The sequence below is a fragment of the Myripristis murdjan genome, chromosome 24 (genome assembly GCF_902150065.1).
Source record: "Myripristis murdjan chromosome 24, fMyrMur1.1, whole genome shotgun sequence".
NCBI classification, from domain to species: Eukaryota; Metazoa; Chordata; class Actinopteri; order Holocentriformes; family Holocentridae; genus Myripristis; species Myripristis murdjan.
The window spans coordinates 18,427,413-18,452,941 of NC_044003.1; the positions used below are offsets into that span (position 1 = coordinate 18,427,413).

A 25,529-nucleotide genomic window follows, 5' to 3' on the forward strand; every position below is an offset into this window, starting at 1 on the left:
GATAATCTGTGTGTATTATGCAGCTATGTATTTGTTTTCAAAATACAGTGGAGATGAATAATGTAATTAAGTATTGTGTTTTATTGCTGTACACATATAGAGGGTTTTAAATGAAAATATATGCACATAACATAAAAATAAAGGCATGGGTTTCAAACACCACCAGAAAACATCAGCATTCAGATCAGTTAGTCCTGGATCCTTATAGACAGTTTGTATTTTCTCCTATGGCCTAAAGAGATGGTTAAGATTGTGTTTTTGCCTCATGCCAAAAGACAACTGGGCACATGACATTGCCTACATGACTGAAAGTTGAAAGGGCACTGAATAATTCAGAAGTGATTTAAGTACCACAACTTTAATGCTTATTTACATGCAAATACATTTCGGCAAAGTGAGGTATCTACAAGGCACTGCTTGCAATCACAGGTTTGGACTTATAGGCTGATTTCTCAGGGATGTGAGCAATTTAATTCCATGTTGAACATCCCGAGGCTGAGAAGGGGTAGGGCAGCAAGATGGCAGGGACTTTGGGATGCTCCTACCCTCTCAGGTAAGGAAAAATTTAATCAGTTGTGAAAAACTTTAAACTCAAAAGTTTGAATCAAGAACTTGAGAAATCCTCCTGCGTGCCCTCGAAAGACATTTCATCAACACAAAACCATCAGCCTTCCCAAAGTTAGTAAGAGTGAAGTGGGAATCTGAGATATTTCAAAGACAATGGCCATCATCATTAGAGCAAGTTCTTACTGCTGCATGGCATCACAGATTTGACACTTGGCTCTTTACTTTCTGGGTCAAATATGATCACGTTCCAACACTCTCAATTCAAATGGCTTGGCTTTTGTTAATCAAGAGACCCAGCTAGAAAAAACTTTTAAAATAAACATCTCACATTACCTATTGCACTACAAAGCCACAACCCGCTACAAACTGATTATAAAGAAAATAGCCTCTCTTCATATAAACAGTGAGATTGATGACACCTGGGCCGTTCAATGGGGACGATAAGGCAGAGGCGAGTTCGGGTGTTGATTTTGAAGCCAGACACTCCACAGTGGTAAGTGCTGCCCAAAATCAGTCCTTTCATGAAACAGCTTCATCAGTCAAAGGCGAGTGGCTCTCTTCGTCTCCTGTCACAGGCTGGTACGATGTGAGTCACAGGTCCAGCCCTCTGGGGAATTGCGGGAAAATCAGTTTTCCTTCGGAAATAAATGGAGATTTTTTCTGTGAAATCCTGAGCTCCTGAACAGAACTTGGGAAGCCAGTGAAAACACACAGCTTAAAAAAAGTAGCTGGTGTGTTATAAGAGCAGCAGCTTCATCTGCCACATGAGCTCATCACTTCTGTCCAGGCTACATCTTGCTGTCCTGCTCCATGTGGCTCCGCATGTGTTCAGGCAGCTCCTGCAAGAACAGAAACAAGATGGAGGCATAAATTCTCTCCTTTTTTCCTCTTAAGATTCAAGATAGGTGTCTACAACAGCACTCACTTTCGCTTCAATGACAGGAACAACTGTCAACAACTTATTGGCAAATGTTCCCACGTACTTGAGGGGTGCAATCACAACTCCAGTTTTTGGTTCAAAGCATAGTAAAAAAAGTCTTTTTTTTTTTTTTTTTGCATTTGTTTAGTTTACCTGATGATAGTAATCATGAGTTGGGTGTAGAGTAAAATTCAGGGTTCCTTGGCCTTTTCTTTAATCAAATTCAAACACTTTTCAAGGTGCATTTTTAAGCTTTTCCAACACCTTATGGTTGCTTATGGCTACTCAAAATGATCATTTCACTTCTTCATCACATTAAATCAGATGTTACTGTGCTACAAGTAACCAACATTATGTTAAGTTAGCATTCTACAGAAGGGAGACAAATTAACAGGGAAACATAACAAAGTTTAAAGCCATTTACAATGAAAGTAATGCAATTAAATTTTAAGCAGTTTCAAAATCCAAGCACTTTTCAAACCCTGAAAACACCACATCAAGGACTTCCAGCGCCCGTACGAAGCCTGAAAACTGCCTTAGTTCATTACCTGTTTCACAGCGTCCTGCGTGGCGAAGAAAGCGTTGCAGCCTCTCCAACGACATTTTACAGTCTGCAGCTGAGGGTTGCTGTGGTCTTTCAGCAGGTGCTGTATGAGATGCTCTCCCACGCCGAAGATCAGAGAGCAGGGCAGCCACTGGACAGAGGGCAAAGGTCACAAAAGGTCTTCTCAAGGAAAAGAAGGTTGGATTTTTTTTCTTTCAAAATGAACTAGGGAAGGTTACAAAGAAACCCAAAGTGATATCTCCCTTTGGTAAAAACATTTTCAATTTTAGTGCAGCTGACTGTGTGAGAGTTCATGCATGTCCATCTCCTGGATACTGGCGATGACAGCCTTTTGTCTTTTGCTTGTGGACATACAAGTCAAAAGTGCAGCTGTGTGACCAAAGTGAAGTGTCACTCTCAGCATTCACAGTGCACTGTGTTATGGAGCCGTCTCCTTACCCAGCAGCGATAGTTTTCCATCAGGTTGAGTTTTACTGCTTGGACACTTCCGTCGTAACAGCCTGTGTAGATCTGGACAGGACAGACAATGACACACACAGCTGAATGAAGCCGTGCAAAAAAAAAAAAAAAAAACAACCTTTGTCATTTGCTGTATATTTTCATACAAATAGAGATAAACATACCACACTCTTGTGGATGGCCATGCACATCACCATATCACTGTGACCTCCATAGACCTGCAGGCGATTATGTGACTGTAAAGAAAGAGAGACATTTTTAAGAGGAAAAATTTACACACTTCATTAGATACATAAGAAGAAAGTGAATGAGTATCAGATTTTTGAAGTAAGCTGAATGTGACTGACCTTTTATTAAAAGCTATCTGGAGCTGGAATATCCCTTTTTAAAAAATCAAAATAAGCAACCAAGCTAGTGAAATCAGCCTGTTACGAACTGAACGCTGCCAATCAAAGTTCTTGAACAGTAAATTAACACTGGAAGAAGTGAGTGAAGCAGATGAAATGAGGAGAAAAAAAACTTCATTCACTAAATGGACGCAGTGCAAAGATACCAGCCGTTGAATGGTGGGAAAAAAGTCTAATTTTAAACAATTTCAGTGCTTTGAAAGTGTAGTGCACAGTATTAATACGACTGATTTAAGGCTTTAAATATGAAGATCTGAAGACTTCTCTGGAGTTTTTTAGGAACCGTGACTAGTTTCTTAAAGATTTCTTTGTTTCTGTCAAAGGGGGTGTCACCTTTTTCGCATGGCACATTTTGGAAGAAAACTACAAAGTAACACGTACCTGTAACTCGTAGACGCGCACCAGCTTGTCCAGACAAGCCGTCACCATCACTTTCCCCAGGATGGCTATGGAGGTGACAGAGTGGCCGTGACCCTTGTAGATGCGTACGAGCTCACCTGTCTATAAATTAACATGGAAGAGGAGGCAAGCATGAAGAAGAAAACAAAGAAAAAAACTGTTAATTAACTTATCTTTAGATTTTCCTTTGACATTATGGCGGGAAACTCATCGTACACTCACATGGACGTTATGGGCATGAACAGATGTGTCACTGGAGCCGCTGAAGACCAAATCATTCACCACCTGACAAGAACAGAAAGTTTCAATTCACTACATTAAATATACAATTGACGATTTACCTGATGATCTAGATTTCTGGATATATTTGGGCATTGTTGATGAATTTACACACAAATAGATACTGTACTTTTCTTCAGTGTTCATAAACAATGCAACCATGAACAAATCATTTATAGCCTCAAAATGCCTGCAGACTTAATTTTCAGTTGTTGCTTCGGGTGCATTCAGACTGCAGCTGGAAGTGCTGCAGGAGATTTTTTTTCCCTCTCGATATAACAAAGAGCTAATATTTAATAATCAATATGAACAGGAAAAAGCTTCACAAAGTCACATTTATCTGTACATGTACAGGTACAAAATCACATCTAGAGGTTTGTGACCTACATGCAAATTAATAAGTAAATCTTTCATCATTCACCTGTGACAACTGTGATCGTGTTGGCTGGATGAGTCAGTGTTGGCATGGCAAATTATGAGTGTGACTGAAACAAGTGGGAAGTATTGGTACAAAGATATGATATATGAGTAATATGAAAAGTAATTTTTAAAAAAAATCAAATATGAGTCAGATATCAGATAAAGATATAGAAATAAATGAAGCGTGCAGTGTGAACATACTCTCCACGTCATGGTCATGGTGAACCCAGACAAATGTGAGAGTCAAAAAAAAAAAACAATAATCCAATAAATCACAAAGTGGAGAAAATCCACTGGTGTGTTCGTGCTTTAACAGAAAGCGTCTGAGCTGCAGTGTTCGTCCTCACCTTCATGCAGAGTACAGTCTTTGTGTGACCTCGCAGCGAGCGCAGCAGCAAGCCGCTCTTGGCATCGCGCACGCTGATGGTGCTGTCATAGGAACCGACCAGCAGCACCCGCCGGGCGCCCTCCTGGGCGGTGTCCAGGCAGCTCACCCCACGTGGGCCGTGGCACTCAAACACATCCAGCTGCTTCAGGGTCTAAACAAGAGGGACAAGGAAAATTTGGAGAGAATATTGGAAGGGAATGGAACGATAGTGTAAGAGTTAATTTTGGCAAGGAAGTTAATTAATATATATATTCAAGCTGACAAAGTGTTTAAGTTTTGTTTACTGTTGCCATATTTAAATTACTAATTTGATGGTATGGCCTAATTCATTCAGTAACACTTATTGTGAGTATATTTAATTTTGTTGTATGTTCAGTTATACCAGTTTTATTGCTAAATGTTGTCCAGAGTAATTACAACTTCCGGGTAAAGAGGCAGACAGGAGGAGAGAAGGCGAGAGGGAGGAGAGCAGGAGAGACTGTACCGTACTGCTACCTGTTGCTTCACGTTGCTCACTAAAGTTATGAGAAGAGCTCAAGTGTTTGCTTGTTCATTCACACTCGACTTTACACCCACGACGCTTACAATAGTACTAAATTCTGGGGACATAAGCTCAGAATACATATTTACGGGGTCAAAAAAAAATGTGATTGTCACAATTCATCAGAACAGATCAGATAAGCCAGGATCAGGATAAGATGCCTGACAACCAGATCACAGGGGCATGGCAACATCTTACAACTTTCAATTTACTTGTGGTTTTTGCAATCTGCACAAACACAAACCAGCTCAAACAAAGACTTTGACCAGAGAATGGTCGGTGGCAAAGTTACTCTGTGCGTGTCTAAGTAGCCACTATTTGAATTAAATTTGATCAGATGACCAGGCTGCTCTTCCTCACCTTTAAGTCGTAGCTAACGACTGATCCGTTGGCGAGCCCGGCGTACAGAATGTTCCAGGCTATGTGCAGACACAGGACCCGGTCAGGCAGTGAGATCTGCTCCAGGCACTTCCTTGACTGGGAATGATGGGAAACCATAAAGCAAAAACAAAAAAGGGACATGCATGCACAACAACAGGAATGGATGCAAAATGCAACACAGGAGGTTTTTTGGAAGTTTTTAATGTCTTTATGTTTTATTTTTGCTCAACAGCTACTATGAAAATGCTTTGCTTTTGCTCTGAACTCCAAACTAGTCTAAAACTTGTATGAATGCAAAGTCATAAGGACTTCAACATGGGAATCCCCGGTGAATGTGTGCAACCCTCCACCAGTGCAATTATCTCTGCAGGACATCATCAACTTGCCTTGTAAAATGAAGGTTATAAATGAAACACCACACACAACAGTTAATTATGCACAGGAATGTGAATGCAGCAGTGTGGTACCCACCTTGAGGCTGTAACAGCGGATGGTTTGGTCACTGGACCCGGTGTAGAGGCGTGCCGGCAGGTTCGGGAGGGAGGACACCAGCAGACAGTTGACTTTGTTTGTGTGACCGTCAAACACCATCTGGCATTCCCTGCTCTGCATGGACACCAACAAAACAAGATTACTGGGGAAGCTCATTTCACAGCTGGTATTTATTTCATGTGTTTTTGATGTAAACAAAAATTGTTACGAGAGAAAGGCGGATACATAAAGCAGCCATGCCAAACCAATGATTTTCAACTCTAACAGTGGTTGCAGTTTAAATCAAGATACATATTTAACAAACCAACACTCTGCTCTGCAAAATTTATTACTCATTAGGCGGATAATTTCTGCCCAAAGCACGCAGCCTCAGAACACTGCGAGGGGACGACAGCCAATGTGATAAAGCCCTTCACTGTGTTTAGTACCCTGAGTGTATGAAAAAGCACTGTACAAGTGTAAACAATTATTATTTACCTGTAGTGATAGTAGCAGCACTCTGCTAGTTAACTTTAAGGGACACCTGCAAATGTTTTTTTTACAGGCCAAAACAAATATATTTTATTCATATAAATATGTCAAAGACCGCAGATGTTTAGAAAGTGGGTTTCATGTAGAACAGCCAGTCAGTCATTTGTTTGCTTTAATTTGATCGGTTCTTGATCAGGGAAAGTGTATTTAGCATGGACTTAGCCCATCCAGACACAGACTAGGAAAAAACAAAAAGGTTGCCGGCCAGTGTGGCAGGTGACCATTATTGATTTATCCCCCAAATACAAATCTGATTAATATGTGGCAGGTAGCAGGTTGTTCATTTTCAAGCAGCAGTAAGTGGACAAAAGGGGACAATACCGTGAGACTGTAGGCGCGTGCTGTGTTATCCCCTGAGCATGTGTACAGGAGGCCCTCGTGCACCTGCAGGCCATGGACAGGACCTGCGTGGCTCTCAAATGTTCCCAAGAACAGTTCTTCATCCTCGGCCACGGCACCAGACTCTGACACAGTGGGAGGCACAGATTTGAACCAACTGAGCAACACTATGTACAAATAACAGGCTCTTCAATCTCTCTCTATTATTTGAGCCCTTTTGCTCTGTCATTATCAGTCTGATTATTTACAAAACCATTTAATAGCGTAACAGTCTTTGTTTTTTCCATCACACACAGTGGAGTGGCTTCCAGTCTACATATTCATTGTGTATTCAAGTTTGTTTGTAAAACACTGTTATATCTTTGCATCTCTACAATATGTTTGTTGTTGCATACAATGTGAGCATGAAGCACATAACTCACCTGGAGGAATCTTTGTGTCTTTCACTGAAGCAGCTGGAGCTTCACTTTTCCTACGAGGTCAACAGACACGGCTTGGTTAACATTTTGCGTTTGATCATCTGAGCCGAGTCACATAATGTTTTACAGCCATTTTATCTCCGGGTGCAACTCACCTTTCAGTCTTGTCCACCTTCAGTCTTACTGTCTGAGTGCTGGCAGAGCTGAGGTCCACACATGCAGACTTTTGTGAAGCCTCTGGGTGGCCTGGACCCTTTGAGGCGGTCTCAGGTACATTCTCATTGTCCGATTCCTCGATGGCAATGACCTCCAGGTTTGTTTTGGATGAAGGCTCCGTCATTTCTACAGAGCTATCACTCTCATCCCCTCCTCTGTTGTCCTGTGCTGCAGCAGATTCATCTTCATCATCTTCTAGGACCAAAGTTGGGGCGTCCTTGTCTCTTATAGGCTCTAGTACTTTGTGGTGTTCTTCACTAAGGTTACCTCCTCTCAGCTCCTCAGTATCCCTGTTGGTAGCTTGTGCTTCTTCATTTGACAATGTTCCCCTCCCTTTAATTTTCTCATCCCTAAACCCTTCCCTCATTTCTGGCTCTGACTGCTTGATGGACGTGTCAGGGGAAAGCGATGTATTCGCTGAGGTGGAGCTCTCGGCTCTGGGCGGTAGGAGAGGTACAGCCGAGTTTGATGTGAGCAGCAAAGAAGGGAGCAGAACAGGGGGAACCACGGGGAGAACTTGGCTGCTGGGCCTCTGAGGAACAGCGGTGCTGCACGTGACTATTCTGGCAGCTTCACTGGCTTGTTCGTTTGTGGGGGGTTGATCTATTTCTTGCTTTATATTTATCACTGCCAGGGAAGCGAGGTGAGGGCGGCTGATGACAGATGCTGACGTTGCAGAAGACGGTTGCTGGATGGAGGAGGTGGCAAGGGGACTGGAGGAGGACAGTGAGGAGCGTTTTGGTGACACAGTAGGTGCGGCCCCAGCCGACAGAGCGCTCGTTTTCTCTCCCACACTAGATACCCCAGAGTACCCATCTGGAGGAGAGACACAGAGAAAAGGCTAAATGATTTCTTGCTTATTAAACCATCCATAACAAAGGGCTGCGATGCCAATGTAAACTATGGTTGGGTTCAATTAATCAATTTTCCAATTTAAATGGATCTTCATTGTAAGAATCCCATATTGATTGATTTAATCCCTGAAGTCTTTTAACATTTTTTTCCCTCTTGGACATGTGAAACAGAATTACAGATGTGTGGGGCAAACTCAGAATGGCTGTGTAACTGCTGCAGATGTAGTGTGTGTATGTGTGTGTGTGTGTGAGAGAGAGGGAGAGAGACAGTGAGTGAGTAGCTAGGTGTGTGTAGCTAAGTAGAGCAGGCCACGCGAGACAACACCAACAAGTTAAGAGTTACTGGGGGTGAATGTCCCAGAAGCCAATGCTTAATATGTAAACGCTTAAAAAAATTAACAAATTTAGCTCTTTAGTTAAGCATTTACTTATACAATTACCGTAACTAAGTAAAATTGGTATTCTAACTGCAACCCAAAAACAATGTCTTACCCAATCTACACACAATCAAAAATCAAACCAAACTGTGACCTTGTGAATCGGCATTGAATTGAATTAGCAAATCAGTGGTGATACTCAGGCCTGACGTAAACCCACCTTGCATCTCCTGCAGAATCTCAATGCGCTTGGCTCTCAGACTGTTAACCTCAGTGTGAAACTAAAACAGAAGGAAGAAAAATGGAAATGAACGGAGAACACAGAGAGAAAGCCAGAAATGGCTACGGTGATCCCCTGCCAAGTGCTCTGTGAGTTATTGGTTCCACATGTTGACACCTGTTGCTTGAGCAGCAGCAGCCTCTGCACCTCGGCGTAGGCAGCTTGCAAGGCACCGCGGGCCTGGAGCAGAGAGCTGTCCACGTCCTGCAGCGAGTGGCTCAGCTCCTCCTCCCTGAGAGACACCGCCAGCAGCTGGTCTATTTGGCCTTGGTCTGCATGTGCCAGGGAAAGAGGTGAAAAACACAATATGGAAAACAACTGAGCATCTCAGTTCACTGCAATATTGATGAACCTCACTGAAAAAAATGTTTAGTAGAGAAAACTGATGCATCTTGGCACTCTCTTCAATCATCATAATTCAGTATAGAGATCAGTCCACCACAAATAGTCCACTGCCAATGCAAACACACCTTTTACAGCCTCAAAATGTACTCAAGTTTAGCTGTCACACACTTTCCGTCTTTAAATCAAAAGCTCAGACACAAATTTCAGCTCCTCATGAACCACAATGAAATTCAATAATCACCAACAATGTTTTGACAGTACCATATTGGCTACCCCTCAGGGTTTTCATTGGACATGTTTCAATTTTTATTTATGAGATATATATATATATATATATATATATATATATATATATATAATTTTTTTTTTTTTAAACTGATAACTTGATCTGTTGAGGCATAATAATAATTTTTCAAAAAGGCAGCGACAGCAGCAGAAAAGAAGCAGCAACAGCCACCAATGAAAGCAACAGCAACTGTGGAGAAAAAGGATTTTTTTTTTTTGTACTGGGCAGCTGTTTATATTAGCAGAAATTTTTTTTTTTTGTTTTACTTATTCACCACTATGTTTTATGGTGAAGGCCACCTCACTCTGTATTATTGTTTGTTTACAAAATGAGGACCTTTATTTATTTATTTTCTCCTTTTTCATAACTTCTCATTTTATTACTTCTTTTATTTTGCTATTTTGAGTTTTATGTATTTCTTATTGGTCTTAATCCTGCCTCTGGTGGGTTTTTTGTGTGTGTTTTACTTTATTATTGCTTTATCGCTTTTGTTATGTTACATGTGTTGGTACGCAAAGTGCTATACAAATAAAGTCTGACTGACTGATTGATTGATTGAATTAGAGTTTGTTTTTTTTTTACTGACAATGTGCAGGCACAGTTTTGTTACTTTATGCTGACATTAAAGTCGTAATTTTTTTTGTTAGATTATGTATTCCTTCAAATAATTACAATACATATTTGAGTATACTGTTTTATACACCCTGAAATATTGTGATATTGTTTTTAGGCTATACTGCGCCCCTCTGTTTTCAACAGTATCAAGACAACTGATTGAGAGTACAAACAAATGCACACACTCTCAAAGTATTAAAAAAAATAATTAAAAGTACCCTTATTTGACTTTGTTTTCCTCTTTTTTCCACTTGGCTCAATATTAGCAACGCCATCATCCTGAGAGAAAACAAGACAAACAAAAGTTGAGGTACAGCCTCATTACAAAACGGGTTTGTTAACAGAATTGTACGACACCCAATATTCTCCTGCTTACCGCTTTATGTTTCTTCTTGGCACTGACGTTTCCAGCCAACTGTCCATTGCTGCCCTTCTCAGAGTTTGATTCTACTTTCACAGAGCCGGCTGCTGTGGGTGGGATGCTGCTGTCGGCTCCCAGCGCTGTGCCCGGCGGCTCGGGGGGCTCTTGTGTCCTAGAATCGGCCTGTCCGTCTTGGAGTGAGTCGTTCTCTGTTGCACTGTGGGACAGAGGGGCTAAGGGCCAGTGTGCAGGTGGAGGATCATCAGGGAAAGCCAACTCCCAGTGGAAGCCCTCGGACAGGGGAACGTCCTCATCCTCTGCCCGCGTTAAGCTTTCTTGGTCAGACAGTGGGTTCACCAACTCAATTCCAAACCTGTAACAACACAGAATGAAAACAGTGGTATTTTTATCATTCATGTTTGTCAAATAATGGGTAAAATAGATACACACTTCAAAAAATAAATGGGTTTCTAAATGCCTCACCTGGGCATGCCTTTGACCTTCTCCTGTTTCTTCCTGTTCACCTCCTGGTACATATCCTGCCAGTTCACCTTGCTCTTGGAGCCCGATAAGCTGAGCAGCTTCTGCAGGGTTACCTTCATCCCTGCCTCCCTCTCCCCTTCCGTTCTGCGAGTTTCACTGACATGTCGGATCCTGCGGGCGGCGTTCAAGTTGGGCTCAGCAGATGTGGTTTTAGCCATGCTTCGGTTCAGTGAAGCCAGCGTGCCAAGTCTGGAAGTGGCAGATTCTCCCTCAGTTTCTTGTTCCCTGCTGTTTGACTGTCTGTCTGAGTCAGACACTGAGTCGGTGCTCTTCTCCACCTGTGGCGCCTCCTCGTGAGACCCTCTGAGTGATCTCTGTTTAGCCTTAACCTTGGGAGTAGAAGCACCCAAAGGGGTTGCAGGAGCATTAGCGCTGGCTTGCAGCGATTGGGCAGAAGGAGTTTTAGTGGACGTGACCGTCACTGGTCTGGAGGCATCGTGAGGTGTGCTGTGTGATGATGCAGCCTCCTCTGTGTGGCTATCCCTCAGGGAGCCACCTAACGGGTGCTGCACAGTGCTACCATCAACCTGCTGGACACTGACCTCTTTGCCCTGCTTCTGACTCCTGGCTTCACGATCTGCTCTGCACGGCTCCCTCACACCCAGAGTCCTTCTGATTTGCCAAAGCATCGCACCGATATCCACGTCCCGTGTGGAGCCAGCGTCAAGGGACCTGTCGAGACACTGTGAGGCAGAGGCAGCGCTCCGGGCACTGGAGCACTGTGGATCTTGTCTGGGACTCGGCACAAAAGATCCCTTACTCTTGTCTGGGAAATGATCAAAGATAATGGCTCCCTTCTGAGGCAGCTGGTCACTAGTGAATTCGTCTTCCATTGCTCTTTGATATGGTCTGTCAGCTCCACTGCCTGGAGTGTTTTTTGGTCTTTTAACAAATCTGTCTGTGTGGGAGCTTCCCTCTCTGCCTTCACTGGGCTGACGGTTGAACTCAGGCACATGGGTATTAACAAAAAAGTTGTCATCAAACCTCAGGTGGTGGTCTGGTTGACTATATGAGGTCTGTAGATGAGGGTAATGCCAGACTCCACCCGGGTGCTCCCTTGATGGAAACCCTCCACTTTGATTCTGCAGTGTTGCTGCCTGACTCGGCTGCTGCGACAGAAGCCTGGCAAACACTCTGTTCTCCTTGTTTTGAATAAGGCCTTTGCTACTGCCTTTCTGCTGAACTTGCTCTGGTTGTGCTAGTGTCTTTACTGGCTGCTGTTTCCATTTTTTCTGATTTGTGGGCTTGGATCCCCATTGTTTGGTTTTTGCCATGTGCTGTGATGTTTGTGCATGTCTCTGAGCAGACTCTTGCTTAATTTTCTTTTTCCTCTTCTTCATTGCTTTCTTTCTGTGGTGGAAACAGAAAAAAAGGAAGGAATGACAATTTTGGACTCCCTTCGCCCCTTAGGTCTTAAATTTGTGTACCATGCAATTCAAGTTCATTTCAAGGTTTAAAAAGACCCTGGTTTTAAAAGTTATGCCATATGGACATATTGTAAATCCTACAGTACGTTTAATCAAAATAAATAAGCTATCTTACTCCGTTTTCTTTAGCATCTTGTTTCTCTCGAAGATTCTGGCAATCGTCTCTGGGCTCAGAGTCTTAAATAGAGAAACAGGCTTTACAGACTTTTTATTCATCAGGCTTCTCAACTTGGCTTTGTGTTGAGGGGTTGAGACGTGTTGGGCATACTCATTCAAACCCATGGAGGATGATTCACACGCCTGGCATGTATGGAATGAATCCCTGGTGATGAGAGGACACAGCAAAAAGAACAAACATTTTTTTTTTTTTTTTTGGATAATAAATATTAGTTTATGCTCGAGACATGATTTTACTTGCCAGAAAATGTGTTCATTAGAGTCATGGCTCAAGGCTCAAATCCTACCAGTCTACCACCAATCATCAGACTAAAAAATGGCATAACTAAGTCTCCGTATGAAAATGTTTTGGAAAAATTTGTGCGTTTGGGTAGTGACTAATGAACGACAAAGATACAGGGTAAGCAGCACAATATGTCTTCTCACCTGCCCAACACTGTCTCCAGCTCCCGGTGATGCAGCATACTGTGCATATGCTCGTGTGCAGCCTGGACAGAGGAAAGTAATCAGCTGACATGTTTGCACGTTGAAACTCCTACATCAGCGACCGCTTCTTTCTCATTTGTAGATTTTTTTAAAGCCACTTACGCTTTTCAAATACGTCTTGCGACACAACATACAGTAGACTTTGGACTTGGAGTTTTTGTCCTTGTGGTCGGCAGCAGCTTCCTCCTCATCCACAGGGGGGTCGACCTCCATCTTCACCTGGGCTTCAACCTTTGCCATTTCTGTGTGCGAGGGATTAAAACACTTAACGAAAACAACAACAGCAGCAACAACAACAGCAACAAGGTGAGGGGTGGAGGGGGTTGTTTTGCACCAAAACTACCTTCACGAAAAACCCTATAAGAAAAATAGCTAATGCATGCCTGGAGCTGGCATCACTGACACACACACACACACACACACACACACACACACACACACACACACACACACACACTGTGATTCAAACGAAACCAGCGGTGGAAAATCAGTTGTTAACAAAAAATGTGATGTGTGTTCTAATAACAATCAGCTATTTTAACTTTGAACCTTTACTCAACGTGGTTGGCATGAGAGTGAACTCAGCTAGCCACCACCCACTCAGCTTCACAAAACAAACATTTCACGCCCAGAAAACGTCAAAACTAACGCAGCCCATTCATGATAAAGATTTGAAAAAATAGTATACTGATTCATTTGGAGCTTAATACCGCAAATAAAATGTCGTTACCTTGTTTTTTTCACATGGCCACAAAGAGCAGATTACTGTTTGGCCGCCATGTTTAGGTCTACGTATTTTACGTCACTTTTCCTTGGCCAATCAACTGTCTGCTCGCCGTGACGCCCGGAAGTTTGAGACATTTTCGCAGATCTACAATAAGCGGAAAGCAGCAATTTGGAGGGTTTTACAGCTACATCCGCCGATCCCATGGGGTGAATCTCTACCAAGGCGTACAGGGACTAGTGTTTGGTGCGGAAGCAGCGTCGAGTTCAACTCTGATTTTTAGCTGTTTACACTGACGGGAGGAAACATGTGCAACGGTTGTGTCCAGAAAGAGTATCCGGACCGGGTAAGTTCAACCTGAGAGGAAAACCTCCTCCGTGTTTAACGTAGCAACTGGGATATTAACAGATCAATACTCAAACTGGTGACTGACCACTAGTTATTCCCAAGCTAATCATGAGCGCCACACACAGTGCAGCTTTTTAGCGTTAAATCGATAAAAAGGTGCCGCCCTGACCTGCAGACCTCCCGTCCCGCAGGGCAGCACCTGTCTGGAGGACGGCTCGTACCTCATCAACTACCTGGGCTGCGCCAGCTGCCACCACCGGGACTTCGTGTTGATCAGCAACAAGGCCACGGAGGACGACGACGGGGAGGAGATCGTCACTTATGACCGTAAAAATAACCAATGTTTCCCTAAGGGCAACAAAAACAAGCACTGCAGTCTGGCTATCCACCAGTCACATGTTAATCTAACCCTCCTAGTATCTTTAGGCCCAATTTGACCCCACTCATTGTTTGATGATGTCTCTAAATACATGATTAACATCGATTTTTGCTTCATATTTAATGACCTGTCCTACTTGAATGGGGACAACTGGGTAAACAGAAAAGTAACTTGATATGTTTTCAATGTCCTGTAGCCATCTGGTGCAGGTAATAATTCTTTGACTTCTTTTTTTTTTTTTTTTTTTTTTTTTTTTTTTTAGCTGTATAAATCATATAAGAAATGTTAACATTTTACACACACTTGTTTTAGTTGTTTTGGATGGCGCTGAGGCCATTTATGATCATCAGAAAGCTAACTAAACATAACCACACCTGTAGTAGTGCCAACACAGTTCATATGTGATTTTGGAGGGGAAAACATGATTCCCATAATAACTTTGATGTATAAGGGGGGTTGTGTTTTATTTAAAGGGCTGTTTAGGTAGCCAGCAAGACACATACACTTGGGTAACCATTATTATTATAATCATTTCTGGTGGTGTAAATTCCCGGGGTCGTATTGATCCTGATTGATAAAAAATTTCAGTAAATTTGAAGGTAACAGGAGCGTTAAGGGTAGAGAAGGAGCACTAGGAAATGTCTGATTGCCTCCCAAAGTAAAACTGTCTGCTAAAGTGGAAGTGCTAATTGTCTCCCTGGCTTAAAGTGAGAAGTTGTGCCTAGAGCATGGTGAAAACATCCAGCTAACACCCACTTGTCTTTATACTTTGCAGATGTGTGTAAAAACTGTGATCATGTCATCGCCAGGCACGAATACACATTCTCTGTTGTAGATGAGTATCAGGTAAGCCAAGTACTATAACCATACTATAACTTAGTGGAATATGCATGAGATAATATTGTTCACATAAGGAAAATTATCATATCAAGGACGTATTATTTGCCTTTGTATGTTGGTTATATTGTCTTGTATGTGCAGTTTATTGAGTGTGTTTGCATCGTCCAGGAGTACACAATGCTCTGCATGCTGTGTGGAAAGGCAGAGGACTCCATCAGTGTGTTGCCAGATGACCCCAGGCAGTCTGCACCGCTCTTCTAAACCACCAGTCACCGTTCACACAGATCAGAAACCCACCCCGGTTCCACAGATGTGAGTCCGATTGCTCAAATTCCCATGTTGACCTCCAAATTTCTCCACACTGGATTTGAAGGCCGTGGCTGCTGCTCAGTGTGTGTGCTGCTGGTGGCTTGACAGGCACCGGAGCTGGAGATGACCCTTCACAACGTCAAAAACCATCAAAATGTGAAATGACTGAGGAAATTTGTTGTCATCTGTAAACTGTTACTAAACGAGAACATTGTACTTTTACATAGTAGTACCTATTTTTACGAAAAGTGTAAGTTGTGCACTGGTATCTGATGTTAATAGACTCAGAATGAGAAAAGTGTAGCGGTTTGCCTGTTGTTCAGTAAAGGGCCTCCATCTCAGTGTCAGTTTGACAGAAAAAACATGAAACCAAGCTTATTTTTATTTTTTTAAAGTCCTTTAGTGCCTGCTCTTTTCTAGAGTAACTCAGTGAGCAGGCAGATTCAGTGTCTTCCTCACTGTTGCACCCTAAGTGTTACATGTTTTAGTGTTGTTGTTTTTTTAAAGCATAAATGTTTTATGTCACACAAAAAAGTATCCATTCCCTCCATATTGCACCTTTTTATTGTGCTAAAAACTTTGAATTTGGGATTTCTGAATTAATTCTGGAATTACTGGAAACAATGTCAGTAATCTATGTGAAAATATAACAAGTAACCCAGTTTGTAGTAATATTCACCCTTTCTTGGGTGAAATTGTTGGACTTGGAAGCAAGTTCAAAATTTCCTGTTTCTCAGACCTACAGATGAATTATGAAAATTTTTTTATTCTGCTTTTGTGGCTGAAGAATCTAATCTCTGTGACTGTAGATTTTAGGCTTGGCATCAGCAGAGGTGGCTCACTAATTATTGCCATGAATCCAGTTTCTAGGGTTTCATTATTGATCTATAATAAAAAATTTTGTTTTAATTATGCTGTTTTATATGTCTTATTTACTGACTGGTTTAATTATGGATCAGTCAGTTTCATATAAAAACAAAATCACCTTTTGCCCTTTGATTTCCACAATAGAGAAAAATTAACCCTCCTTTTTTATTATAATGGAGGGAACATTTTAGTGCAAGTATAGTGTGTGGGGAATTTGTGAAACAGTTTAATTCGGTCACTTTAATATTTTAAAATGTAATAATAATGTGACAACAGACATACAGAAAAATAATTCAGGTTTTTGTTTTATCGGCTCTTTCCTTTTCAGCAGTTTTATGAAACAAAAATGGACATCTTTGCTGGTCTACATGATAATGTATTTTGATCTGAACCAGTTCAATAAAAATACATTTTTGTTTTAGCTGACTGTACAAATGACTTAAAAAAACAAACAAACAAACAGAAACAAACATAAGTAGTTTGCAATGATATTCATGCACTATTACAATACTTAAGTATGAGTGCATTTACATTCCAACATCCTGACGTTTTTGCATGACATAAGTCTTTGCTAGCAAAGAAAAGCATACTAATACACTGTGATATGCCGAAATGTTTAATTCATTGTTACATACTATATTTAATCTAGCAGTTTTATAGGAATGAGGTCAATGTGGGACTGCATGCCCTGGTCCTGCATACTAATGCTGATGATGGTATACTACTTGTAGTGCGACTTACTATTTATAGTGTGAGTACATGGTTGTTTTCAGCATATACTATTTTCCTAATAGTACATATCTACATTTATCACCTTTTTTACATCCCTCAAGTATTAAACAGTACATATCTTTTTGGTCTCATAATAGGCCTATAATGGAGTGTTAAGAGAGGAGTGAGATGGGAGGTAAGAGTTGGCAATCTCAAGGCTTCCAAACCTTTTCGTTTCAACTGCAAGTATCAAGCCACATTGTCAAGTACTTCGAGAGACACATCCAACAAACGCATAAATAAATAAATACAATTTATCATACATTTTACATTACATACAGTACATTCCCTTGAGTAAATACCATATTTACACATGCTTTCAGGGTCGAGATCAGACACCACCAGGTTCAGTTGTTTGCATCAATACAGTCATCGGCTCACTTTTCCAGACCCTTTGCCCTCATGGCTGAGGAAGCGCCCTCTGGGGCTCTGGCCGGACGCCCACTGACCCTGCCCACCGGACCTTTCTTGTGGGTGAGGATGCCGAGGAGGCGGGGACCCGGAGAAGCTAGTCGGAGAGCGGCTGCGTCCCAGGAATGCCCCGCCCTCGCAAAGCTCCTGGCGAGACGGGGAAGAACTTAGTGAGCGCTGCAGGGAGGAGGAGGAGCTGCGAGGCCGGGGGGGAGGGCTGAAGAGCATGCCGCCGCGGTCCTGCATCAGCTGGGTCAGGCTAGCCAGGAAGTCTGCGTCACTGGTGCTGCTGGCCCGGACCCTGAACCGCCGCCGTCTGGAAAACAGAACACAACATCCTGTCAATGTGTTGCACTTATTCACTCACCAACTTCCTTTACTTGCTGATTCACACTGAGACTTAGTGGCGGCTGGAGCTTATCCCAGCATGCTTCAGGACAGTCCAGCACAGGGCTACCACAGATAAATGCTCAGTAAGACTCAGGGATGTCACAAGAATCAATAATAAAGTACCAAGTCATTTCCAATAAATGTAGAAAATGAGACCAATAGTTTTTCTAGTGTTTTTAGCATCAGAAATATCAATGCAATTTGATTCCTCACTGTGCAAGTCAGTGCTGTTCTAAAGCAGCCTCAGCCTGTATGTTTTAACACAGAAACTCTAAAATCAAAATAAGAACACATCATCATACCACTGTAATTACTGTTAGAGGACGTTTTATACAGTTCCTCCAATTGTAGATTAGTATTTTGTTGAACTGCTTTGTTCTCTTCTTGGAGGCTCCAGGCTGATGTTGCACTTGTAACTCAGAGCTCTTATTCCAATGTAAGCTATATTTTTGAATATTTGAAATATAAATTTTCACTTGTTCATGTTCATACAAAGAATTTGACTGAAGTAGTGTGCGCTGAATGAAATTTCTGTTATTGTCATAGTACTGAATCAGGTATCCACAATTGTGGAACTTCACTGTTATTGTCATCATCTACTGAAATTGAGTCTCCTGTCCGCCTGACCTACATGTCTTTTTAATGTAGGAGAAAACTGGAGCACCTCAAAGAAAATCTACACAAGAAGAACATAGAAACTCTACACCTGCAAGATCCAGCCCTGGGAATTGAAACCTCCTTACAGTGAATATCTACAGCACCATCTATTGACTAGTAAAAATGCTAAATGCAGTCGCGCTCAATTCAAGTCTCAGAAAGTCTGAGTCACTATCTCCCATGTGCATGGCTCTTACCTGTTGTCCACACAGGGGCGGATAGGGGGTTTCCCAGGAGGCGGTCGAGGCAGAAATCTGCTCGTGAGCTGCTCCGGGACCAGGGTGGTGCTCACAGGACGCGGGATCTTACTCTTACTGCCTGACGAGGAGGACAGAGAGAGAGGGTCTTCTCCGAGCCACTCTGACTTGGAGCCTCGTTCTGAGCAGAGCCTGTCCCGGGGCAAAGCACAAGGCAGGTTGTCACATGATAAAGACGGAGAGGGGGAGTGGGTAGGTGAGCCAGGGACGGGGCTGCTCCAGCGATGACGCCTGTCCATGACGGGGTCCCTGCTAGGCGAGTCCAGGAGAGCGCTGGGGTCTCTGACAGGGATTCGACTCAGCCTCGGGGAGGAGGGAGAGTCTCTTCGCCTGAGCAGAGCTGGGGGTGGGGAGGAGGAGACGGTGCCGGCACTCTCCACAGCCCCTCCACCAGTGTCACCTTGAGGCTGCTGGTTCGGCTCAGAGGAACGATCGGGCAGCCCCGAATCACTTTCTGGATCTCTGTCGCTGGTCAGGTGAGCAGTGGGGCCTTTGACCAGGTTTGGCACTGAAGCTAACTCCAACTTCCCTTCATCCTTTAAGATTTCTTCAGAGGGTTCATCAGGTTTGACAGATGGGGCCTCTAGCGGTATTGCATCACTTTTGTCCTGCACAGGAGACTGTGGAGCACAGCTGAAGGACTGGAGAAAGACAATCAAGAGTTGAGAATACATTAAGAGCTCTATTCCAGCTTCAGGAAAAAAAACTTAATACTACCTTTAAGGTGCATTACACAAAACTGCCAAGAGACAACTGAAAAGGATTCAACTCACAAAAAACTTGAGAGAAAAATGAGAGAACGTGTCATTATTCCCAAAATGTCTTGGTTACCCTTACCTGGTCCATCTGGGGTCTACTCATTTGGATGACTGAGGGCATCTGCCCCAACATCCCGGGCAGTCTCCTGTGGCCCAGTAACCATGTGCCAGGCATGGCCATCTGGGACAGGACAGGGCTGCTAGGAACTGCTGTAGGCTGGCCATCTTGAGGATCAGAGGAATGGCTCTCAGTTTCGGTGGGGGCATGGACACCTGGCTTGTCCTCATGAAGAGCTTCTGCTGGAGGCTTGGTGGCTCCAGAACCAGACCCGCTCCCTTGCTCTAGTTCCAGCATCACCCACTCCTGGGAGTCCCCCTCCTGTGGGACAGGACTGAGGTTTACGGCCACAAAGCCACTGCTTGCTGCACCTTCCTCCTGGTCTGGCGTTGCTGTGCCTGTGTGCTCCTCATCACAGGGAGGTGTCTGCTGCCCATGTCCCCTCTCAGGGATGGATTTCTCCCCGAGCTGGGAGAGGACAGGGCGCTGCTTGCCTAGGCTGAAACGAGAGTCGAGTTGTTAAGGTCAGTTCTGATTTAATTGCAAAAATAAAACATTTGCAGTCTGTCACTGCTTTACTCATTTTATTTTGGTGTGTGCATGCTGACTGAAGTACTGACTAGGCCTCCAGGAAACGTTCGATGGTAGGTTTGGGTTCTGGCGCAAGTCTCTTCTCAAACGCCAAGCTCTGACTGTGTCTTATCCTCCGGAGCAGCGGTGCGGCACGATCCAAGAACATGGTCTCTGATCGCACCCGTCTGGGAGAACTCTGCATGGAGCCTGTGTTGGGGCTCTGGTTCCCCTGGTTTTGACTGTGCTCATCCTCACTCACCACCTGAGCAGAGTGGATGAAGAGAAGGCCCAAAAAATTGAAACAATGCTGTAGTGTCCCCCAAAAAAGTACAACAGGGAATCTATTTTTGAAAGAAGGGTAGGAGGTTCCATCACTTTTTTCTTTAAAGAGATAGTAGGAAGACAGAGGGAGACAGAGTTGGTGAAACGCAGGGAGAAAAGGTCCTGGTGGGATTTTATTTGAGGCCAGCAAGAAGAAATGCGGTGACAGAGGTGGGGAGGTCTTAACTACTTAACAGTCTCAGCAAAGAGCATGTGTTCTTTAATGTAAGTTATTACTAAAATTCCACTGTAATGTATTCATGACTTGGGGGGGAGTTTTGTGCGTAGTATCCACTGCATTGCAGCTAAACCGTACATCCCACTGCTCAGAGAGAGAAGCAGGTAAGAAGAACACTTTCTGATGGCCACAGCAGTAGGTCAGGAGAATCTACTGAGAGTGAGCAGAAAACTGTCCCTTTCTCTGTGAGGCCCTGACCTTCCTGATGAGAGGCTGAGACTGTTTGTGGTTTCGGTTGCGATCCATCTCCTCCCACACGTCGCCTCCCTGGGCAGTCGGCGTGGGAATGGGGGGGCAGTTGTCGGCGTCGCTAAGGCGTTCCCCTTGCAGGACGTCCTCGGTGTTCTCCCTCTGCAGCTCGCCTGGCAACACTGAAGCATTGGCCATGCTGTGGAGGACAAGACGAGAGGAGAGGGAAGGTCATCCTGCTGCTCCTTTCAACAGCGCAAACTAGAACAGTGATTTCTCAGGGATCTCTGACAGTGCAAATTTCAATTCTAAAAAAAGCTCCCGTGCTGTAGATTGAACACGTCCAACACAGAGGGATGGAAGGGATGGAGGGATGGTGCGAAAATGAGCCTAAAGCGCTGTTTAAAAATGGCTTCATGTCAATACCAACTGAATCGAACAGCTCTCTTTAGCTTTAATTACCCCATGTATGCTGGCGTGAGGCGGGTCAGCTGCTGAGCAGTGGTTGCTGCGGCAGTGATGGTCAGCAAATCCTCTGAATCACATTTCTCCCAGTCATAAGGGTCATTCTCCAGCACGTTGTGGCTCTTCATAGCGTTCTCAAACACTGACATCAGGAGCTGTCACATGAAACAACACACATCAGTATTTGACAGTTGACAAGGAAAAAAAACAGCATACATACAAAATCCCCCCAACAGTACACAGTGTACCTGATAGTCAGGCTTAGTAAAGTAGTCCAAGGTCAAGATGTGATCCAGGAAAGCACTAAACTCTGATGGAAGGTGCTTTAACATGAGCCGATGGTCATATGTTTCTTTTAGATTTCCCACTTGCTCCTAAGAGTGGAGATGGGAAAAGGGAACATTAACATGGATAATACAGATACAGTGAATTAAAATTCTACACTGAAGAAACCATGCTGTGTACATACTTTGTCTTTGACTTTCCTCCAGGGTAACTGGCCAACCATGAATTCAACCAGCATGTAGAAGAGAGACCAGAGGTCATCATGGCGACCCATTTCCTGCAGATTCAAACACACAAGGGTGAGCAAGAAAAAAGGTAAACAAAAGCAAATGGTAAAGAAAAAACTGACTGCAGAATGTCTTTGGTCCATGCTCACCTTATTCTTATGCGCATTGACTGAAGCATACCGCACGGTTCCTCGGAAACCTGCCACAGGACGAGGCTGATGGAAAATAAAAAAGATAAATTGAAATTAAAAAAGAGGACCTATGCTGAGGTAATTAAGATGGAGAGCAAACACTCTTTATCCTGTAAAAGGGTCAGCTCAAATGGCCTGACCCTTGGTCTTATAAAGAACATCCTCTTATCCTGTTAATACATTTGGAGTATCCTTGGATCAATATTCTCTAGCAGTCAGAGTAGAGAATGCAAATAAGCATTTTTAGTAAAAGTATCGCTGCTCTATGCATGTCCGTGAAGCCATCCGCAAAACAGGCGTTTAAATGGACCCCTAAAATTAAATTTACAGGCGTTTTTATCACATAATTGCTGCACAATTCAACTACAATCCATCATTTTGTTTGCGGCCTATTTTGTCTGAAGAACGTCTTTTGTCCCAGTATCCTGGAGAAAGCATCATCAGCAGTCAGCAAATTATCCTTTTTAATTGGCTCCTCAGCTGGTGAGTAATTCATAAGACCAAGGGTTAAAAAAAAAATAAAATAAACCTTTGAAGAAGGCTGGATGCAGAATACTTACTGGCCGGACTTCCTGGCAGGAGTTGGTAAACTGACGGGCCAAGCCGAAATCAAGCATGTAGCAGCATCTGCAGGTACTGGCTAGTCTTCCCATTGCAAAGTTGGACTGGAATTTTAATGACAGGGATAAAGCGCTGTTGGAGCTCATCATTTTTCTTTTATTAACCATGAACAAGTTCAGTTGTAACTTTCAATTGTGGAAGAAGTCGTAAAAGAAATTGCCTTCCGCTATGCTGAGCTCTCGGAAAAACACACAAGATACTGGCTCAGGAAGAGTACGAGTAACTACCAACAATAATAAACTAAAACGCAGCAACTCCACTTATAATCTAAACGTCACATGTTTGCTTGTCCCCTTTTCCCTTGCTTAGTCTTTCACCAGATGAACTTACTGGCTTGATGTCACGGTGCAGGAAGCCAACAGAGTGGATGCTTTCAATGGCCTCCAGAATCTGCCTGCCAAGCCTCAAAGTGGTGGAGACAGAGAAGGTGCCTCGGGTCATGGTTCTGCGTAAATCAGCCAGATTCCTCCCCTGCAGACATGAAATCAGTGTGATGCGTCACAGCCCCTGATGTGAAATGACATGCGGTCAAAAACGACTCAAAGACGTCACTCGTGTCAGAGATCCTACCTGGAGTTCCATCACCACGTAGTTGAAGCGATCATTACGGCCACAGCCCACGAACCGACACACGTGGTCTTTACCTGTCGATATATGCAATTAACAAAAAAAATCAATCGACCCTGTTTCTTAGTAACAAGGTGTTTGTGTGGCCACTTCCACAATCTTGGCTGCCAATACCCACTCCGTTTGGAGGCTGCTGGCCTTGCTGTTTATAATAGCCATAACCTCTGTGTCCAATATGCGTGCATTTGTCACTGAGTGGGTTTACATGAACATCGATATTTATATGATATCAATGTTGTTTGACACATACAAGCTACATTTAAAAGCCATATCCCATTAAGAATGACAATTATTGCCTTAAAACTGATTATGTGAAGATAAAAAATGCTGTGTGCTTGCTGTGTGTTTTTACAGTCTGTGCAAGTCGTGTTTTTCCCATAAATGTCACTGACTTGGGGTATGATGGAACCTGAGGCACCACACCGCTCACCTTGAAGCTTCTTCAGCACAGCCACCTCCATCTTCAGGACCTGTTTGGGTTGCTGTGCAGACTCCACCTTCAGTGCCACATTGGCTTGGCTCAGCTGATCAAAAACCTCATAGATCTCCCCAAACCCACCCCCGCCTATCTTCTTCACCTGCAGAGACACAACAGCAGCACAATGAGAGCGGCAGAGTGAGCAGAAGAGGTTATCAACTTGTCTGCCCACAGCACTGTTAAGGAGGAAATGTGCGATCCTTATCAGGCTACCAGTGTTTGAGTGAACTGACATGATTGTGCTTTTTTTTTTTTTTTACATCTCGCTTACTTACCACTCTCCATCTCTCTCTGACCACGTCTGTCACTGACAGGATGTCTGTCTGCTCTCCAGCCCCACTCATCCTGAGAGCTCTCAGCTACAGCCTGCACCTGGCATCAGTGACGCAGGCCTCTCACTGAAAACACAGCACACATTTTCAACTTTAGCTCAATTTCCTCTATGAAAACCACAGACATCATGAATTTCCAGTGTCCTGCACGCTTCCCTGCGCACAAGAGATGAAAGCAGGACTCAGTGGCTGTTACTGATGACTTGCAGTTCTAACCGGCCACATGATATTTACATGCCAGTGTTTAAGCAAAAACTTGGCATGCGCACTGTGTGAAAATCATTTGCACATCTATCTGAGATTACATGCTCACTGGCTGCACCGCAAGCCTGCAGGTCCCGTACAGGATGCCTGGCAGATGGACATCAAAGAGGGCAGACAGCTAGCAATCGGCTCTACTGCGTGACATAAAACATCCTACGCAGTGACAATCACGGCTAGTAAACAATCATCAACCAGTTGTTTGGATTTGGTGTTATGTTGTCGATTAGTCGCTGGCAAGCTAATTTACATGATGATGCTAACTGCGGCAGCTCCTGTTAAAAAAGGCTAACTAGCCTATTTAACGTTCCTGATGTGTAAACGTTAGCCTTTGCTAACCTCCAGTCTAACTCACCGTGCTCGCTTGCACCATTCCGATCCGAGACGGTGTACCAAAACCAGACATTCAGCTAATGCGAATCTCCATTATGCCAATCTGTTTTTTTCCAAGTCATTCCATGTGAACATTTGTTTTTAAAACAGGGTGGCGGTGGTGGAACATAGCTAACGCTGGCTAAAGTTAGCTAGCTAACAGAAGGAGAATGATGCCCCGCTCGCTCTCGCAGCAGCAGCAGTGACGTCACGGGCTCGCCGCTCCTGATTGAGCCATCCGCAAATTCCCGCATCCTCATGACACGGTATCAACGGACAGGAGACACGCACAAGTAGCACAAACTGCACGAAAGGAGCATTGATTTACATAAATTATGGTGTCACAATATTGTTGATCAGATCAGCCCTGACACACTGCATGGGGGGCGAGCCGCCACCGGTTTGACATCACATTTTACTTTACATTGACTGTCTATGTGCAGCATGGTGTTTCTTAACTAAAGGGCAACTCTCTGGTTTATAGGGGTTTCAACAAGGATTGCAATA

The 25,529-nt window shown here is 43.5% G+C and overlaps 3 protein-coding genes across 3 annotated transcripts; 1 reads left to right on the plus strand and 2 right to left on the minus strand.

Moving 5' to 3' along the window:
- Nucleotides 1-61: 61 nt before the first annotated feature.
- znf106b (zinc finger protein 106b) lies at nt 62-13,924 on the minus strand. Its single transcript, XM_030046581.1, has 21 exons — nt 13,804-13,924; nt 13,176-13,315; nt 13,014-13,075; nt 12,526-12,732; nt 10,924-12,333; nt 10,456-10,813; nt 10,298-10,358; nt 8,951-9,105; nt 8,774-8,834; nt 7,262-8,138; nt 7,110-7,159; nt 6,670-6,812; nt 5,797-5,931; nt 5,305-5,421; nt 4,363-4,554; nt 3,539-3,601; nt 3,299-3,418; nt 2,675-2,746; nt 2,490-2,561; nt 2,035-2,181; nt 62-1,406 (listed from the first exon to the last, which is right to left on the minus strand). Exons 2-21 carry the CDS (start codon nt 13,311-13,313, stop codon nt 1,356-1,358), a joined length of 4,491 nt encoding a protein of 1,496 aa, XP_029902441.1. The 5' UTR covers nt 13,314-13,315; nt 13,804-13,924; the 3' UTR covers nt 62-1,355.
- Nucleotides 13,925-13,944: 20 nt separating this feature from the next.
- Nucleotides 13,945-16,585, plus strand: churc1 (churchill domain containing 1). Its single transcript, XM_030046587.1, has 4 exons — nt 13,945-14,143; nt 14,337-14,472; nt 15,300-15,370; nt 15,533-16,585. The coding sequence occupies exons 1-4, from the start codon at nt 14,105-14,107 to the stop codon at nt 15,623-15,625; spliced, it is 339 nt and encodes a 112-aa protein (XP_029902447.1). The 5' UTR covers nt 13,945-14,104; the 3' UTR covers nt 15,626-16,585.
- Nucleotides 16,586-16,827: 242 nt separating this feature from the next.
- ttbk2b (tau tubulin kinase 2b) lies at nt 16,828-25,248 on the minus strand. The gene is made up of 15 exons (XM_030046582.1): nt 25,006-25,248; nt 24,333-24,455; nt 24,010-24,157; nt 23,523-23,596; nt 23,283-23,423; nt 22,892-22,996; nt 22,290-22,355; nt 22,098-22,190; nt 21,877-22,002; nt 21,626-21,783; nt 21,173-21,362; nt 20,463-20,677; nt 19,864-20,341; nt 18,967-19,667; nt 16,828-18,038 (listed from the first exon to the last, which is right to left on the minus strand). Exons 2-15 carry the CDS (start codon nt 24,399-24,401, stop codon nt 17,681-17,683), a joined length of 2,922 nt encoding a protein of 973 aa, XP_029902442.1. The 5' UTR covers nt 24,402-24,455; nt 25,006-25,248; the 3' UTR covers nt 16,828-17,680.
- Nucleotides 25,249-25,529: the final 281 nt, after the last annotated feature.